This window comes from Heloderma suspectum, chromosome 4 (assembly GCF_057233095.1).
Source record: "Heloderma suspectum isolate Gila_16-S chromosome 4, 16-S_ref, whole genome shotgun sequence".
Taxonomy (NCBI): domain Eukaryota; kingdom Metazoa; phylum Chordata; class Lepidosauria; order Squamata; family Helodermatidae; genus Heloderma; species Heloderma suspectum.
The window spans coordinates 65,159,846-65,178,528 of NC_139461.1; the positions used below are offsets into that span (position 1 = coordinate 65,159,846).

An 18,683-nucleotide genomic window follows, 5' to 3' on the forward strand; every position below is an offset into this window, starting at 1 on the left:
AGACCAGTACCACACTGATTTTGTACCACATTTAATTTTGTAGAATGTGGTATGCCCTGGTGTTTGTGAGGTTGTTTCCTCCATCAAGGTGTTACACACTGGAACACTCTCGCAAGACAACACTGAATCAGTCCATCTGTGCTGTATCCCTGGATCTGCCTTACTGTCAATAGTGGATTTCAGTGGAACCCTATCAGCCTCACTTAGCTCCTCAGGGTCCATCCTTGTGTTCCGCTTACCACGCCAGCTGAAACAGCTGTAGCTCGGTGGCGGAGCACATGCTTTGCATGCAGAAGGTCTCAGGTTCAATCCCTGGCATCTCCAGGTAGTACAGGAAAGGCCTCTGTCTGAAATGCAGGGGCTGTCCTCACGGGGGATTTGCTGTGAACTGGGAGCATTTTGAGGTCATTGGTGCCAGATGACATCATGGCCAATCTGCAGCCACCCCAGAGATTTCCAGTGGAAAGGCTGGATTTTCTGAGCCTACTTTTACTCCATTTGATGTCTTTAATTTGGGATCTCTGCACTTCTGGTGCTGTGTGCCCCATCCTCTGCATTTACTTCTGCATGATAGCCCTGGCCGGGGGTGTGTCTTTCACCTGGCCATGACCTCACTGAGCCTTTCCAGCCTTCAAAATAACCCAGCTCTCCTATTTCACCAGTCATTATGCACTTCTCTGATGTTTTCATTACATTACTCCGCTTCTGCATTATTGTGTTTAATCGCATTTCTGATATAGTGTAAAGTTGCTTCTCTGATCTGGCGAGGTCTCCTCAGCCTGTCACTGCAAGAGGGAGAAAGTGCCCTGAGAAGCAGAAAGACTGTGTCTGTGTGTGTGTGTGTGTGTGTGTGTGTGTAAGCAATAACTTCACAATAGTTTGTTGGAATGGGGAAAATGGGGTGGTGGGCTGTTCTCAGGGGGATCCTTCAGATGCTGCACTCAAGAACCAGGGATTTTGGCTTCTTCAGGGAAATCTGCACACATGTTGCTCTCCATTCATAATAATGTAGTAGGAGGGGGGAGCCTGGACAGAGATGGGAAACAAGCCTCTCTCATTGGCTGAGCAGCCCTTGCCAGTTTGATGACGTTCAGTTCTACTCCCCCGCCCCCCAGAAGTATGCTCCTTTCAAGGGTTGTGTGACCCCTGAAAACCACATCTTAAAGGCTTATCCTTCTTCATGTGTCCCTGACAGACCAAAGCCGATTCCATGAAAATCCAGATAATACTCCAACGTGCTTCTCATTCCGTTGTCATGAATATCCCCCCCCAGAGAGCCAATCCATGTAGACAATATTGAGCAAGATAAACCAGTGATGTGACTTGGTATCAGACAGCTTCCTATGTTCCTAAATAAAGAGGTGGTCACACAATACAGCACCTTTTTGCTAGAGATTTCTAGGCTTTGGAATTCCCCCTTGTGAGCTTCACTTTCAGTTCCTTCCTGCTTGGTTTTAGATATTTAGAGAAAATACTTTTTCAATTGACACATGGGACCAATGATAACTTGATCATGGATATTCTCTTTTGTGTTCTGCTTTGTTACTTTATTGTTCATTAGTTTATGTTTGCATGATTGGTGGGAGGTGGTGGTTCTGTCTTTGAGGTCCTTTTTGGTTAGAAAGATGGGATGTAAAAAGATTGGGTTGGATTCAGAATATTAGTCATATTTGGAGCAGACCCATTGAAATGAATGAAGGCTAGGGTACTTCCATACAGATGCTACAAATCAAAAGGCATTGTGCAACTATTCTGTTTTGTTCCTTCTTAATAGAATTTTTTGTGGAAATAAAAAAGAGGAAAGAAGCAGTGGGAAAACATGGGAGCATTACAAGTGGAAGATGATGTTGTTTGGAACGCTGTAAAATTCCATGTATGAGGCAGGGAGATTGCACGATAAAAGCCTTGTCTAGGAGCACCCCTAGTTTAGTCATGACTAACTGATTTTAATGGGTCTACTCTAGTCATGACTAAGTCTTGGTCCAACTCAATATTTTTCTTGACTGTTTTTCAGAACACTGAAAGTAGCTACCTTGCAGGTGCATTTTTGATCTCAGTTATAGCAACCTGTCTAAAAGTAAAATAAAAATCAGCCATATGTATTAATTTGGACAGACTCTCTTTGTGTGACCTGGCTGGATCAGAACGATGCCATAAAGCACAGACCTTTGGAGACAGACTTAAAGAAGCAGGCAATATTAATAATTCCCTTCTTATTCTTGGAAAATGCATTGCAGCTCTGAAACAGAATCAAAATCCAAAGTAAGTGACAAAAGTAATCTTGAGACATGTTCTGCTTAGGTATTATGTCCAACATATTGTTAACACATTACTCATTTTCATCAAGAAGCAAGAAGTCCAGGGGTAGTGATAGAGGTTTAGTTTCCTTGGATAAGAGTGCTAGGAAGGAATGGTATACTTGTAATTTGTTTTATATACAAATATTTATAAGCAAGTATGGTGTAAGCGAACACCCTCCTACAAAAGACAACAGAGCCACTAAAACTGCATCCCAGTGTCCCTATATACCCAATGTCTCTATATTTCAAGGTGCGGAGGTTTCGCCTCCAGCTACACCCATAGCTCCAAACTTAATGTCTTTATATCTTTCCCCCTGGTTACTCTATGCAAAGTGCAAATCTGTCTCCAAACTGTTTGTCCATCCCCTCCAGGGTAGGGATGTTGGAGAAATCCGCAACGGAATCAAATGAGTTTGGATTTCTATGAATCCAACCTGTGGATTCTGCAGTGGATTGGCTTTTCCTGAGTTACACAGATTCCACGGACTTGCAGACTGGATTTTTTACTTTCTGGAATTTTACACAGATTTAGTCATAGAGAAAAATGTAAAATTTAAAAAAAAAAATGGCCAAAAATGCACATTCCCCCAATAGGCTAAAATGTGAAAATGCAGTTTGGGTGGGGGATATGCACATTCTTTTTTTTGGGGGGGGGGGATATGAGCAAGTGCAAATTTGCACAAGTTCAGGAAACTGGAAAAAATCCAATTCCATCAACGAGGGGACAACAGAATGAAAGGCATCTGACAATTTGCAAAATGCAGATGGAACAGATTTTACAAAATATGTACATTCCTACTCTAGGGTGCCTCAAACCCTGATGAGTACTGCATTCCAAAAACTGGATAGTGATTCTCAGCTATCAGGAGAACATATCCTATCTTAAGCTGCCCATTACTGAAACATCAGTCAATAATTCTGGACTCTTAGTAAGCCATATACCTAACAAAAGACGATTTCGTAGCATCACGTCCTCCCATGTATTCCATTGCAATCTCTTAAGATTCATAGTGTGCATCCTATGATACTGCCCATGTGCCAGATTCAGATAGCAAAGGCACAAAGAGAACAGTTCTCAGTAGCTACCCCTGCCCCAATATATGGAACTCTCCACTGTTGTAGACTTGCCATAGTTCAAGAAGGAGCATTTTTCAAAAGCATTATAAGACCTACCTGTTTGGATTGGTCTTTGGGTCCCAGAATGAAGTTTGGAAAGGCTGGGGAAATCTCAGTGATTCCTAATTTGATGGAATTTTATTTGATTGCTCTGTTACCTACCCTAAGCCTTCAGGATCTTGGAATTTTTACTTTGTAATTTTCTTGAAATTTTAGCTTTGAAATTGTTAAGCAGACTTCTGGTTATTGCCAGAAGTTTAAGCAGTTAGTTTCTGGTTGCTTTTTAGTTGGGCTTGCTCTCTCTGCTTTTCCCCTGCCTTCTCGTTTTTTGTTTTTGTTTATCTGAAAGAAACTGAGGGCTCCTTCACACTGAGTTTTTATCCTGTGATAAAAATTCACGGACATTTACATGAACGCCGTGATCATTCAAGGCATCTCCTGCACTAAATGTCCATTGTTCCGTTTTTAAATAGATCACAGATAATGAGTTATCAAATTACCTCATTGTGTTCCGCTTCAGTTTCCTCCATAAAAAGAGTACAAGGGGCAAGAAGAGGAGCGATATCAATGAAAGATAATGGAAGACTTAGATATGGGGAGAAGGAGGGGGAAAGGGGTGGGGGAGAAGGAATCACGAGAAAAAGGGAGTCATCGTGATTCTGCATTTAAAATGGAAGCAGAAAGCCCTGTTTTAAATGTAGGGTTTTAGGCTGGTGTAGAGATGCCCTGTAAGCTGTCTGCATTGGGATGTCTTCAGTCCTAATTTATGGTTGGGAAGCAGAAATTGGAGAAGTTATTTTAATGATGGTGTCATCCTATGCATATTTAGACAGAAAAAAGTCCTGCAACTCCCAGCATGCCAAGTTGTAGTATGTATTTCTGTCTAAATCTGCATAGGATTGCATCCTAAGCTGAATTTGAGAATAGCTACATTATTTCAGGTATTTTATCTTCTATGAAGATATTGCTATTTTGGATCCATGCTTGCGTTTACAAATCATCCACATCTTGGATTTAATGTTCATACAATTTTGTATCCAAGATTAAGGCCGACATATATTCCCTTCAGAGAGAGTAAACTGACCCGTTTATTTCAACCATTCTTCTGTGGTAAAGGCAAAGCTTGTATGATTGTCAACATTAACCAGTGTGCTTCTACTTATGAAGAGACACTGCATGTCATGAAATTTTCTGCTGTAGCAAAGCAGGTAAGTAAGATTTTGTGTTGTCTTTGCAACATAACAGAAGCACTGTATATTTCACATGGCTCTCTTTGTCATGGTCAACAACTGTTTGGGGAAGATTGACTTCATATGCCAACTCTTCTTGGCTAAGCAGCTATGAAGGTGGAAGGAATCCTATTTATTATTACTAAGAGCAGGACCTGGGTTACTCACTTCCTTTGTCCAAATGAATCAGTATTTTATGAAGATACAGTCAGGGCCAGAAATATTGGAACAAGGACAATTGTTTTGGCAGTTGGCCTCTGTACACCACCACATTGAAGTTGAAAGGAAACACACCCAGATGGGAGCGAAGTCAGGACTTTCAGCTGTACTTCAAGGGGTTTGACAAAAGTGGGGCACTATCTATTCAGGAAGTACAGCCAGTGGCATACACACACACACCCATTGTTGGTGGCTCATAAGTAATGGAATGAATGGCTGACAAGCAGCTGCATGGCCAGGTGTGGCCTGTTTCCTGGGTACCCCATGACCAATCAAGCAGAGAAAAGACCTGGAGGTGGTTCTGACTGTTACATTTGCATTTGGTAGCTGTTCACTGGAACTCCCAACATGAGGCCCAAAGAGGTGTCCATGCGAGTGAAGGAGACCATCATTAGGCTGAGGAAACAAAATAAACCCATCAAAGAGATAGCAAAAACAGCGGGAGTGGCCAATACAACAGTTTGGAACATCCTGAAAAAGAAGAAATTAACTGGCAAGCTCAGCAACAACAAAAGGCCTGAAAGACCACAGAAGACAACTAAAGTGGATGACTGCAGAATTCTGCTTATGGTGAAGAGGAACCCTTTCACAACATCTAGCTAGATCAAGAACGCTGTTGCAGAGGTAGGCATGTCATTGTCAACATCTACAGTCAAGAGATGGCTTTACGAATGTAAATGCAGAGGCTTCAAAACAAGGTGCAAACCACTGATAATGCTCAAGAACTGAAAAGCCAGATTAGCCCTTGCCAGCAAACACCTAAAAAAAGCCGGCCCAGTTCTGGAATAAGATTCTTTGGACTGATGAAACCAAGATTAAGTTGTACCAGAATGATGGGAAGAGAAAAGTATGGAGAAGGAAAGGAACAGCTCATGATCCAAAGCATACCACATCATCTGCCAAACATGGTGGAGGCAGTGTTATGGCATGGGCATGTATGGCTGCCAATGGAACTGGGTCACTGGGGTTTATTGATGACCTGACTGCTGATAAAAGCAGCAGGATGAATTCTGAAGTGTATAGGGCTATATTTTCTGCTCAGATTCAGCCGAATGCTGCCAAACTGATAGGATGCCACTTCATATTGCAGATGGATAATGACCCAAAACATACAGCAAAAGCTACCCAAGAGTTTCTCAAGGCAAAGCAGTGGGATGTTCTTCAATGGCCAAGTCCGTCACCTGATCTCCACCCAATAGAGCATGCTTTTCACTTCCTGAAGACAAGACTGAAGGCAGAAAGACCCACAAACAAGCAGCAGCTGAAGGCAGTTGCAGTAAAGGCCTGGCAAAGTACCTTGATGGAGGAAACTCAGCATTTGGTCATGTCCATGGGTTCCAGACTTCAGGCAGTCCTTGACTGCAAAGGATTTCCATCCAGGTATTAACGGCGATCATTAAGTTTGAAATGATGTTGGTTTGTTCCATTACTTATGAGCCCCCAATGATGGGTGTGTGTGTATGCCACTGGCTGTCTTCCTGAATGGTTAGTGCCCCACTTTTGTCAAACCCCTTGAATTACAGCTGAAAGTCCTGACTTCACTCCCATCTGGATGTGTTTCCTTTCAACTTCGATGTGGTGGTGTACAGAGGCCAACTGCCAAAACAGATATCCTTGTTCCAATACTTCTGGCCCTGACTGTATATGTGTGTGCACCTAGCATGTGTGCGCCTAGGATCTTAGGTGAAGTAAAAAGATAGAAATGTGATTCAATGTTGTTGGAATTTATAAAAATTCCTTATATCCCTATGTCACTTGAAAGAAACCCTTTTTACTGGCATAATTAAGAACTGGCTGAAGTGAATTAGCTATTACCTTTTCTGATCTGATTCACTCACGTCCTGCCAGGCTAGAATAAAAGCGGAGCAATTACTTCATAAGAGCCCTTGCTCCCATGGTGCAACCTTTGTTAATTAGTGTCCTTACCTTTCTGTGAGACAAGAGTGTTGGTTTTTGAAAATCCTAGCTTGAGATTATCGATTGACATTTTGGCCTTAATTAAAAGGAAATTTCATGTAAAATTGCCTCCTTTGAATGGGGATAAGTTTTTAAAATATTGCTAGATCTTCATTTGGAAGACAAACAACTAGTATGATTTTATATCGGGCAACATTTTTGGTTCTGTAGAAGGTGGTGGTTGGTTTTGCTGGAGTGAGTGACTGAACCACCTTTGATAACGACAATACATGTGATCCTGTAAAAGCATATTCCTATATTCAGGTTTCAGAATAATATGCCAGACTATCAATTTTAAATATCAGTCTGTACCAATTGCATACACATTCGGGAAGAGGTGGGTCATCTAGTTTTAAGTTCCAAAAAGGCACTCCATTGCTTCATTGGCTCTCTACCTCTGCCTTGTGTGATTGGGGAAGACCTGCATTTAAAGACGCTTGAAATGGTTGGAAGTCAGTCTTGCTATGTAAACAGGGGTAGGGGGCCCTCCAATGCTGTTGGATGCCAATTCCAGTCAGATCCAGCCAGCATGGCCAATGGTCAGGGATGATGGGAATTCTCAAACAACATCTGGAGGGCCCCAGGTGCCATATCCCTGAGTAAAGGTGTAGTTTGCTTTAGAGTATGCATGTGCATACGATATGTGCATATGATAGAATGATCTCAGTACGAATCCAAGGCAAACCTTCAACATCACAGTAATTCAAGTCTATGCCCCAACTACTGAGGCTGAAGAAGCTGAGGTTGATCAGTTCTATGAAGACCTACAACACCTTCTAGAACTAACACCAACAAAAGATGTCCTCTTCATCATAGGGGATTGGAATGCCAAAGTAGGAAGTCAAGAAATCACCGGGATAACAGGCAAGCATGGCCTTGGTGTACAAAATGAAGCAGGACAAAGGCTAATAGAGTTTTGCCAAAAGAACACGCTGATCGTAGCAAACACTCTTTTCCAACAGCACAAGAGGCGACTTTACACAGGGACATCACCAGATGGTCAATATTGAAATCAGATTGATTATGTCCTTTGCAGCCAAAGATGGAGAAGCTCTATACAGTCCGTAAAAACAAGATCTGGAGCTGACTGTGGCTCAGATCATGAGCTGCTTCTTGCAAAATTTCGGCTTAAATTGAAGAACGTAGGGAAAACCACTAAACCATTCAGGTATGACCTCAATCATATCCCTGATGAATATACAGTGGAGGTGAGGAATAGATTTCAGGGATTAGACCTGATAGACAGAGTGCCTGAGGAACTATGGACGGAGGTCCGTAACATTGTTCAGGAGGCAGCAACTCAATCCATCCCCAAGAAAAAGACATGCAAGAAAGCCAAGTGGCTGTCTGATGAGGCTTTACAAGTAGCTGAGGAAAGAAGGGAAGTGAAAAGCAAGGGAGAAAGGGGAAGATATATCCAACTGAATGCAGATTTCCAGAGAATAGCAAGGAGAGACAAGAAGGCCTTCTTAAAGGAACAATGCAAAGAAATCGAAGAAAACAACAGAATGGGAAAGACTAGAGATCTTTTCCAGAAAATCAGAGATATCAAGGGAACGTTTTGTGCAAAGATGGGCATGATAAAGGACAAAGAAGGCAGGGACCTAACAGAAGCAGATGAGACTAAGAAGAGGTGGCAAGAATACACAGAAGGACTATACAGGAAAGATCTTAATGTCCCTGATAGCCATGATAATGCGGTCACTGAACTTGAACCAGACATCCTAGAGAGTGAAGTCAAGTGGGCCTTAGGAAGCATTATTAACAACAAAGCTAGTGGAGATGACAGTATTCCAGCTGAGCTATTTAAAATCCTAAAAGATGATGCTGTTAAAGCGCTGCACTGAATATGTCAACAAATTTGGAACACTCAACAGTGGCCACAAGACTGGAAAAGGTCAGTTCGCATTCCAATTCCAAAGAAGGGCAATGCCAAAGAGTGTTCAAACTACCATACAATTGTGCTCATTTCACATGCCAGCAAGGTTATGCTCAAAGTCCTACAAGTCAGGCTTCAGCAGTATGTGAACCGAAAACTACCAGAAGTACAAGCTGGGTTTCAAAGAGGCAGAGGAACTAGAGATCAAATCGCCAACATTCACTGGATCATGGAGAAAGCAAGAGAATTCCAGAAAAACGTCTATTTCTGCTTCACTGACTACGCTAAAGCCTTTGATTGTGTGGATCACAACAAACTGGTAAATTAAAGAGATGGGAGTACCAGACCATCTTACCTGTCTCCTGAGAAACCTGTACAAGGGTCAAGAAGCAACAGTAAGAACCAGACATGGAACAACCGATTGGTTCAAAATTGGGAAAGGAGTACGACAAGGCTGTATATTGTCGCCCTGCTTATTTAACTTATATGCAGAGTACATCATGAGAAACGCTGGGTTGGATGAATCACAGGTCAGAATTAAGATTGCCGGGAGAATTATCAACAACCTCAGATACGCAGACGATATCACCCTAATGGCAGAAGAGCCTCTTGTTGAGGGTGAAAGTGCAAAAGCTGGTTTGAAACTCAACATTCAAAAAACGAAGATCATGGCATCTGGCCCCATCACTTCCTGGCATATAGAAGGGGAAGAAATGGAAGCAGTGACAGATTTTACTTTCTTGGGCTCCAAGATCACCGCAGACGGTGACTGTAGCCATGACATTAAAAGATGCTTGCTCCTTGGGAGGAAAGCTATGGCAAACCTAGAAAGCATAGTAAGAAGCAGAGACATCACCTTGCTGAAAAAGGTTTGTATAATCAAAGCTATGGTTTTCCCAGTGGCAATGTATGGCTGTGAGAGCTGGACTATAAGGAAGGCTGAGCGCCGAAGAACTGCTGCTTTTGAACTGTGGTGCTGGAGAAGACTCCTACAAGTCCCCTGGACTGCAAGGAGGTCAAATCAGTCCATCCTAAAGGAAATCAACCCTGAGTGCTCATTGGAAGGACCAATACTGAAGCTGAAGCTCCAATATTTTGGCCACCTAATGTGAAGAGAAAACGCTCTGGATAAGACCCTGATGCTGGGAAAGACTGAAGGCAAAAGGAGAAGGGGACAGCAGAGGATGAGATGGCTAGACAGCATCACTGATGCAATGAATATGAACTTGAGCACACTCCGGGAGAAAGTGGAGGACAGGAAGGCCTGGCGTGCTATGGTCCATGGGGTCACGAAGAGTCGGATATGACTTAACGACTGAACAACAACAACAATGCATGTGCGTGATTGGGTTGCACGTGTGTGTGCATTGTGAACAGGCATACAGTGATAAATACACTTTTGTTAAAATTAGGAAGTAGGACAGGGGCTCTTACTTCCTTAGATAAGAAAAATCTTCAGTCTTGCATCACAGAATAGCCTCTTGTCATTACAGTGTACCCCCCAAATTTACAAAGTTCCCTTTGTTGTTTTCCAGGGCAAATAACTCAATGCAGAAATATCTGGAGAAATTCCTTATTGTTTCTTCCATTTTAAACCACTGTGACAATATTCCCCCCCCCCCAGGTTATTCAAAGTTTTCATCAGAAAATCTTTGATTATTTCCCCCCAAAATATATTGGGAAGGAAGATAAGCCTACAGTGCACTTTGATGACATCTCTGCTGAGCAGGTTCCAGAGGATACTGATATCTCCGGTTCCTCTGAGGAGGAAGAAATAGATATTACTATTATGAGTCATGAGGTAATTTAAATATCTGTTGATTTCTTACAACGCAATCCTATGCATATTCAGTCAGAAAAAAGTGCCACTGTATTCAATGGGGCTTACTCCCAGATAAGTGTTTAATTTCAGAGCAACATCCCTTAGTCATAAAGACAGAGGCAGAAGTCTGAAGAACCTCTGTATTTTGTTGACTACATGCAAAAAGTGTATGCTGTGCTAGAATCCCTGCCCATTCTCAACTCTACAGTGCACTCACACCAATAATCGGTTCTTGGTTGAATGCATTTCTCAGGAACAATAAACATGAAGCTGTCCTAGCGTAGGTAAGAATTGCACATAAGGTCCATAGTCCCTTACACCTGCTGAGGGAGGAGGTTGCACCAGTGTGTGTACCTTACACTGTTCTCTTCATGTGTTGCCTGAGCGGTCGGTTGGTTTTGGATGGCATGGCTGTCCTGTTCTTTAGACTCTGGGAAACCAAGGAGACCCCAGTTGCTCTCAGAAGAAAGTACTTATGCATGAGTTGAACAGAAGAGCAGGGTGCTCAAAAGCGGTTAAAGTATGAAAACGTTGTGCCAGGAAGGAGGGGGAAAATCATTGATGTTGAATTTCATAGTTCTCAAGGTGGGCAATGGGCTTTCCAAGGACATCTAGGGAATATGACATCTGGTACTGCTAAGAGTGCTGGTGCAAAATGTGTTTTGCCATGGAGGGAATTTTTGGGAAAGCAGGTATGCCTGGCTGTGGGTGCAGTAATTAAAAAGCAAGCATCTGTAGTTCTGATCTTATGGTGGGGGAGAGACCCACTGCCATCCTGATCCTAGACACTTGTGCCTCTTTGTCTGTAAAACTGGCACATCAGCAGGCAGCATGCGCAGATGGTTGCCAAGGGCTCACCTCTGCTGACGCTATTGCCCTAGACACCACTGAAATTGAGCACAATGCCCCAGGGAGATGCTACGTTGCTTTAGGATACTGCAGGCAATTACAGTGGTGGTTGTCCTGGTGCTCATCTGAGGAGCACTGCCACCCTCTCTTTTCCTCTTCCAAGCCAACCCCCACATCCAGTGGGAATAAATAAGAAGAGGAAGGGCTGCCTGCCAAAATGGGGAAGCAGCCGGTCCCCAATCTGAGGGTCCCCTCAAACTTGGAGCACTGATGTGGAGATGTAGGAAGTGTCATGGCAGGCCTGGTTTAAGAAGTGGAAGCTTTGATGAAACTAAAACTGCACTCCTATGCATTCCTACCTGACAGAAGGCCCCACTGAACTCAGTGGGACTTAGTTCCACACAAGCAATTATAGGATTAGACTACAGGTTATCCATCCTATTGAAATGAGTTTTTTTTCTATTTATTTCAATAGGAGATAATTGCTCAACCCATTACACAGAGTGTGGGGTAATTTTTAGATATAAATACAATATAAATATGGTACACTGTGTTTGGACTAGCAAGTTGGAAGTCCTACGTGTTTTCCCGGTTTCATAAGAGGTTTCCTGTAGATGTTAGATGGACTTGGTGGAACTCTAATGCTAGACTCTAGTCAACAGGGGTTCATGAACTAACATTTTCCATCCATTAGAGTCTAATGCAGGGGTGCTGAATCTTTTTCAGCTTGAGGGCCAGATTCTATTTCAGAGAAGCTCTTGGGGGCTGCATTACAGTGGTGTGTGGGGCCAAGGGCAAAAGGGACCCAAAATGCCAGCATATTTTAGTTTAAAGCTCTTTAGTGCTGGTAACTAAGCCTTAGGAGAGGCACCTCACCTCTTTGGAATGGGTGAAAAAACTGCACAAAAGCAACCACGCACTGATGGTTGGGAAAGTGGCATAGCCATTTGCCCCCTGGGCCTGAGGTTGTGCACCCCTGATATAATGAATGGCAAACGAGAGTTTACGTACCGCTGTTGGCTTCTATTCCTTATGTTCATGTTGTCCTTCGTTTGGCCCATTATGGTCCTGCAGGATCTCTTGAAAACTACAGAGATCCTAAAGGACAAGCTGATGGCAGAGAGACAAGGCAAGCTACTCCTGGAGGTGCAAATACGCAAAGAGATGGCTTCAGCCATGTTTCAGCAACTGATGGAAACGGAAGAAGCCTGGAGGTATGACCCTAACGAGTCATCGGGTCTAGAACAAGGCTTCTAATTATGGATCGAAACAGTACTGGAGCCAGTTACACCATCCGTTTGAGATTATCTTTATTCTGTGTCACATACCAGACTATTTCAAAGCAATTGGTCGGAAACTGACTAGCTGTTTCCAGCATCATATTACAGCTTTCTAGCAATTGCTTAAATATGTTCTGTAGTGAAAGTTCCAAAACATCTTGTTTGAGCCCCTTGGCTGAGCTAAATGTACTTCTTTTGCAATACTGTGGACTGTAAGATAGGACAGGATATTCTCTTTCCCAACTTTTAAGTTTAATTCAACATTATATCCAACCATCAGCAAGGCAAATCCAGTTTTATAATGATAGGATATAACCCCAAAAATGTTGTGGGCTTAATCTTGACCAAAATATATGGCATTTAAATTTCTAGTTAGTTGCTGAGTGAAAATCTGAGCCTTGTTTTCATATCTCCTGCATGTTTAGTTAAAAGGAAGGCCCATGAGTCCATTTTTGTTTTCTGAAACTTATATTTGATTTCTGAACTTTTAGACTATGTTGCTGTCTCTCTCTACAGTTCCAGCTATTAGTTCAGATACCCTTTTTGTTGCTGCTGAAGGTACAAGAAGTTCTTGATTACTTTTAATATGGAAATTTTTTTTTTAAAGAAAGCAGGGGGCGGGGGGAGAATCTGATCTCACTCTTCCAAAGCTTCTGGGCCCAGTCTCTTCTTGCATCTGATAAAACAAACTGCATGGAGGTTTTATGCTAATTCCTATTGCAAGCACTTTCTGTGTAGCTTTATGATGTGGAATGGCCCTTTTCTCTAAATAACATGCAGCACAATTCTAGGCATATTTACTCAGAAGTACATTCTACTGTGAACAATTTGGCTTATTCCCAGGGAAGCGTGTGTAGGATTGCATCCTTAATTTATATTAATCAATGTGGGTTAAATCTAAATTAATCCTTCCGTTCACAAAAACGGCATGAGACTTCTATAAACAGAAATGAGACGACAATTTTTTTTCTTCTTTACCAATTGCTCTGGACTACTCACATGCTGTTCTGAGCAGTGTAGCAACCTCAGGAGCCGATTTTTGAAGGTGCAGGAGGGAGGGAGAGCTAAGACCTGAGAATCTTTCATTCCGTGAGAGAGATTCAGTCCATGGAACTCTGGATCCAACCCTCCAGCCTCAACCCTCAAGACCTTGCCTTGCATGAGCTTTTGGCACCCGCATGCAGTCACTTTGATCCTCCCTTTGTGAAAGCAGCAAAACCAGCCAGGAACTGCAGTTATTGTTACTTCTGAACCATTAACCTATGGTTAGTGGCTTCCAAACAAGCCAGAATACAAACCCATGGTTTAAAGATGACTTCTGCATCTTGGCTTCTTTGGAAGCCATAACCATAGTTCCCACTTTGGACCTAATGGGAAGCTATAGTTAATGGTGGTTCCTGATTTGTTTGCTCCTCCTTTGCACAAGCAAGAAAAGCAACCTGCATGCGGGTGCCTGAAACTCATACATATAGTTAAACTGAGATTTGATTATCCAAACCAAGTCAGTTGTGCAACATAACTGAGGATTATCATCATAATCATCACCTTTACTTAGAAGCGCATTGTGTTCTGGCTGTCTCTCTTTGCTAATCCAGTAAACGCTTGGAAGATCTGAAAGAAAGCTATGAAGAAAAACTGGAGAGTAAATTTGAAATGTACAAGGAAGCCATAAAGAAACATGCATATATGTGTGCAATGGAGCAAATTGAAGAGCACTACGTTCCAATAGAAGAGTTCATAGCTGAACAAGCAAAGGTTGAGGTATGTCTTGCCAGAAAGCTGCCATTGTAACTAACAGCATTGTTTCATAGCTAACTCCAGGAATTTATTAAATGGTAAAGCTGGTAAATGGAACATCTGAAACCTGGGATGTTTTGATGGTGGGGGTAGTTATCTTGGTTACTTTGCGTGTGTCCCACGTATTTCAAAATGCTTGTGCCATAAGAATACTGTGGCAGCTGTCACCTGAGAGTACATCATCTGGTTGCATTATCAAAGCCCTACATGGATTTGTCCCTCCTTATCTCTCTGTGATTATAATCCTGACACACCCTGTCCTGTGATTTTGGCTCATTGACCTTCAACTCTCTCAGCCACCCAAAGGTCTCAAGTCCCTGAAACAACTCTGCCGAGTTTCCCTTGCTGTCCTTTGTGCCTGGAACTGCCTCCCAGAATGCTTCTGTGTGGCTACCTCAGATATTTCCTTTAAGACTTAAAGTTTAAGTTGCCTTTTCCAGGAGGCCTTTGGATCACCTTCCTAGTCCCCCCCCCCATACCTTATTGTAACTGAGCCAAAGTATGTGGAATTGAAATAATCACACCTCTTTCCCTGCTTACACATGCTCCCATTTTCCCCTTCCTCTGTTGTTTCCCTATGTCTATTTTAGATTGTAAGCCCCCTTGGGACAAGGAACTATCCCACTGTAAAGCACCATCTACAAAGAAGTTGTTATATTACTGTTATTACTACTATTACAACAACTACTACTATGACTATGACTATTATTACTACTGCTACTGCTATCATTATTACTATCATTATTATTGCTGTTATCCCTATTAGAGAAAAGCTGGTAACCCTTCACCAGTGTTAATAAGCTGGTAATAAATGAAATTAACATTTGTTAAAATATATATTTAATGCAGAAAAGTCCTAGATAGAAGAGGTGTGTGACACACAATGTCTGTTTTCAGGAGTGCTTTATCTTCGTTAAGGAAATAGGCTTTAAAAACAATTTAACTGTTGGTTAAAAAGGCTTTGAAAAGGTCAGGAGTAAAGAATAGATGAGTTAAACTAAAACTACTTCAATAATTTCAAAATTGTTTTCAGTACAATAAATACCATTTGTATAAATACAGAAACTATTATAGCATATCTCATTGCTCAGGACAGAGAGATGAAAATACTACAGTTGAAACTAAAACTTGGAGAACAAAATGCCTTGTCTTCAGAAAGTACTAATTCAGACTCTATAGAAGGAAAAACTAATCCAGGTAAGAAACTAATGCTGTGTTCCTGAATTTAACTGTTGTCTGAAATGTGGTCCAAATATTTTTATCTTTGTTTGCTGCACATAGATATTAAATATGAGATGCTGCAGAGAACATCAGAACCTTTGCAGAGACAGTGTGAAGAAAAAGATGAGGTACCTCTTTAGTTCATTATAGAGATATTAATTGGAGTAAAAAATGGACAGTCAGAACTGTCAAGGTTCTAATAAATGCTACATTGTCAGACATTTAGGGTGGGATCCAAAGGTTTCTTTCCATGAAGAGAAGGGGCTTGGATCTAGTGGAGACTTTTGTGAACCAAAATGGGGAGAGGAATTTCTTCCTCTTGAAGTCTCCCATGCCACCGTTCACATTCGGGTAAACTGTCGGAGGGGGGGGGGAATGGGAGGCAAGAGCAAAAGAAAAGTTCTCCCACCTGTGTTCAGGGGAGAGGTGAGGAGGCTGTTTGACTGGTGTTGAGGGAGACATGATGGTGCCTTTTATATAGGGTATCACATCTAGTAATTTATCCACAATCCATCCTCTTAAATACTTCTCAGAAAGCAAAATCAGAGTGGGCTGAAGGTGCATTAACAGTTATTCCAGCACCATTGTCTTACAATCATTGTAATTGTAACTGTAACGTCTTTGCAGTTAATAAAATTGTTGAAGCTGAAACTACAGAAATTAAATGAAATGTTGCAAGATGCCAATGAGGTCCGCAGAAAAGCAGTTGAGGAGAATAACAGGCTGAAGCAGGTGGTCATTCTTAAGGTTGGTCACATGACTATTAATCTGTATTTAGGGCTATATGTATCTCTTACTTGGCTATCTATGATTCTGTTTATGACTGTGCTATACCTGTTAATGCCTCATGCACGACTTGAAACTGACTACGTATTAATATTCTTGGATTGACCCAGGAAGCCACTTCTGCACTCTTGATCCTATTCAAATCTACTCTAAGTCCTTAGGTTGTGGCCTTAACTCTAAAACAAATCTGATTTCACTTTCTGTATTAGAAAACATATATGGAAAAGATGGGGTTTCACAATAATTCACTATGTGGGGTTTCATAATAGAACTTGCTATGCTGGAAGTTATTCTAGTATGAACAAGCAGACAGGTGCAGCATTGCACACCAAGTATTATAATTGCCTTATTTTAAAGTAATAAGGGTAACTTTCATCTTGATGGTGGATTAGTGATTTCAAGATGGCTTGCATTTCTACTTTTATTTTATGAAACATTCTAACCATTCAGTTAGGATGCTAAATTTCAGAAGAGGATAGGAAAATCGATTAAAAAAACAGTAAATGGCATGACTGAACCTACTTCTAATGCACCTTTGTTTTCATAGGAACAAGAAGTCAGAGATCTTCAAAACTGGGTTAAACGTGGCCATGAGCTTGAAGCCACAGTTTCTCTTCTTCAAGAAGAACTAAATGAAAGCAAAAGGCTCCTAAGCATAAAGGATCTTAAGCATCAGAAATCCAAGAAGGGCTTCTTTGCAAATCTAAAATATACAGTAGCAGATGTTCCTAAAACACCTTGCAGCAAAGGTGCAGGAGAACATAAGGAATTGCCTACTGCTTCATATAGACTGACGTCAGTATTACATAAAATAAAAGAATAACCTGGATCTCTTAAGGCATGTTAATGCAGCTACTGAAATAGTCAAAGAACCAAATTTGTGATTTATTGCAGTTAAAAATCATAGGCTGCCTTCACTGCCTTTGCTCCAAGTGTCTAACCTGAAGGGAAATAATTTGATGGATTTTGTGTAGCAAGTAGCATAGGCATAGGCTGTTTGGGTCATAGGGGAAGGAACTCGTAGGTTCCAATGCCCTTTTCTGCTCTGTAGCACTAGATTTTGGAACTTTTCACTGTTTTAAGAATGCAGGTAACATTCATATCTTAATGTTTCTGTCTGAACTTCATGATGTGCAAATATGTGTAGAAAGAAGCTACTTAATTCTTTGATTGAATTGTGGTCTTTGAAGGAATTGATGGAAACGTATGAAATAACTATTTTATACACTTGCAAATAAAAATGTTTTCCAATACTTGACAAGTGGCAGTAAATAAACTAAAACATTATCTAAGTAGAGATAATTAAGTCAGACTAAATCACATGCATAGTACTTGCTGAAATTGAAATGTCACTGTTTACTTTGTTCAGTCACTAAATTGTGTCTGGTTCTTCGTAACCCCATGGACCATAGCACGCCAGGCCTTCCTGTCCTGCGCTCTCTCCCGGAGCGTGCTCAAGTTCATATTCATTGCATCGGTGATGCTATCTAGCCATCTCATCCTCTGCCGTCCCCTTCTCCTTTTGCCTTCAATCTTCCCAGCATCAGGGTCTTTTCCAGTGACTTTTTTCTTCGCATTAAGTGGCCAAAATATTTGAGCTTCAGCTTCAGTATCTGTCCTTCCAATGAGCACTCAGGGTTGACTTCCTTTAGGATGGACTGATTTGACCTCCTTGCAGTCCAGGGGACTCGTAAGAGTCTTCTCCAGCACCACAGTTCGAAAGCATCGATTCTTCGGCGCTCAGCCTTCCTTATAGTCCAGCTCTCACAGCCATACGTTGCTACTGGGAAAACCGTAGCTTTGATTAGATGGACCTTTGTCGGCAAGGTGACGTCTCTGCTTCTTACTATGCTTTCTAGGTTTGCCATAGCTTTCCTCCCAAGGAGCAAGTGTCTTTTAATTTCATGGCTACAGTCACCATCTGCGGTGATCTTGGAGCCCAAGAAAATAAAATCTGTCACTGCTTCCATTTCGTCCCCTTCTATATGCCAGGAAGTGATGGGGCCAGATGACATGATCTTCGTTTTTTTAATGTTGAGTTTCAGACCAGCTTTTGCACTCTCCACTTTCACCTTCAACAAGAGGCTCTTTAGATCCTCTTCGCTTTCTGCCATTAGGGTGGTATCATCTGCATATCTGAGGTTGTTGATAATTCTCCTGGCAATCTTAATTCTGACCTGTGATTCATCCAACCCAGCGTTTCTCATGATGTACTCTGCATATAAGTTA

At 41.7% G+C, this 18,683-nt stretch overlaps 1 protein-coding gene across 1 annotated transcript in view; it reads left to right on the plus strand.

The window, feature by feature from the left end:
* Positions 1 to 17,710, plus strand: part of LOC146346944 (kinesin-like protein KIF20A) — a 34,894-nt gene extending 17,184 nt beyond the window's left edge. The window contains exons 9-17 of the mRNA XM_084848066.1: positions 2,116 to 2,262; positions 4,459 to 4,624; positions 10,324 to 10,500; positions 12,445 to 12,584; positions 14,246 to 14,411; positions 15,539 to 15,644; positions 15,729 to 15,796; positions 16,296 to 16,415; positions 17,002 to 17,710. Coding sequence (XP_084704192.1) covers positions 2,116 to 2,262; positions 4,459 to 4,624; positions 10,324 to 10,500; positions 12,445 to 12,584; positions 14,246 to 14,411; positions 15,539 to 15,644; positions 15,729 to 15,796; positions 16,296 to 16,415; positions 17,002 to 17,277 — 1,366 coding nt within the window. The 3' untranslated portion in view covers positions 17,278 to 17,710. The remainder of the gene's footprint in view (positions 1 to 2,115; positions 2,263 to 4,458; positions 4,625 to 10,323; positions 10,501 to 12,444; positions 12,585 to 14,245; positions 14,412 to 15,538; positions 15,645 to 15,728; positions 15,797 to 16,295; positions 16,416 to 17,001) is intronic.
* The last annotated feature ends 973 nt before the right edge of the window (positions 17,711 to 18,683 follow it).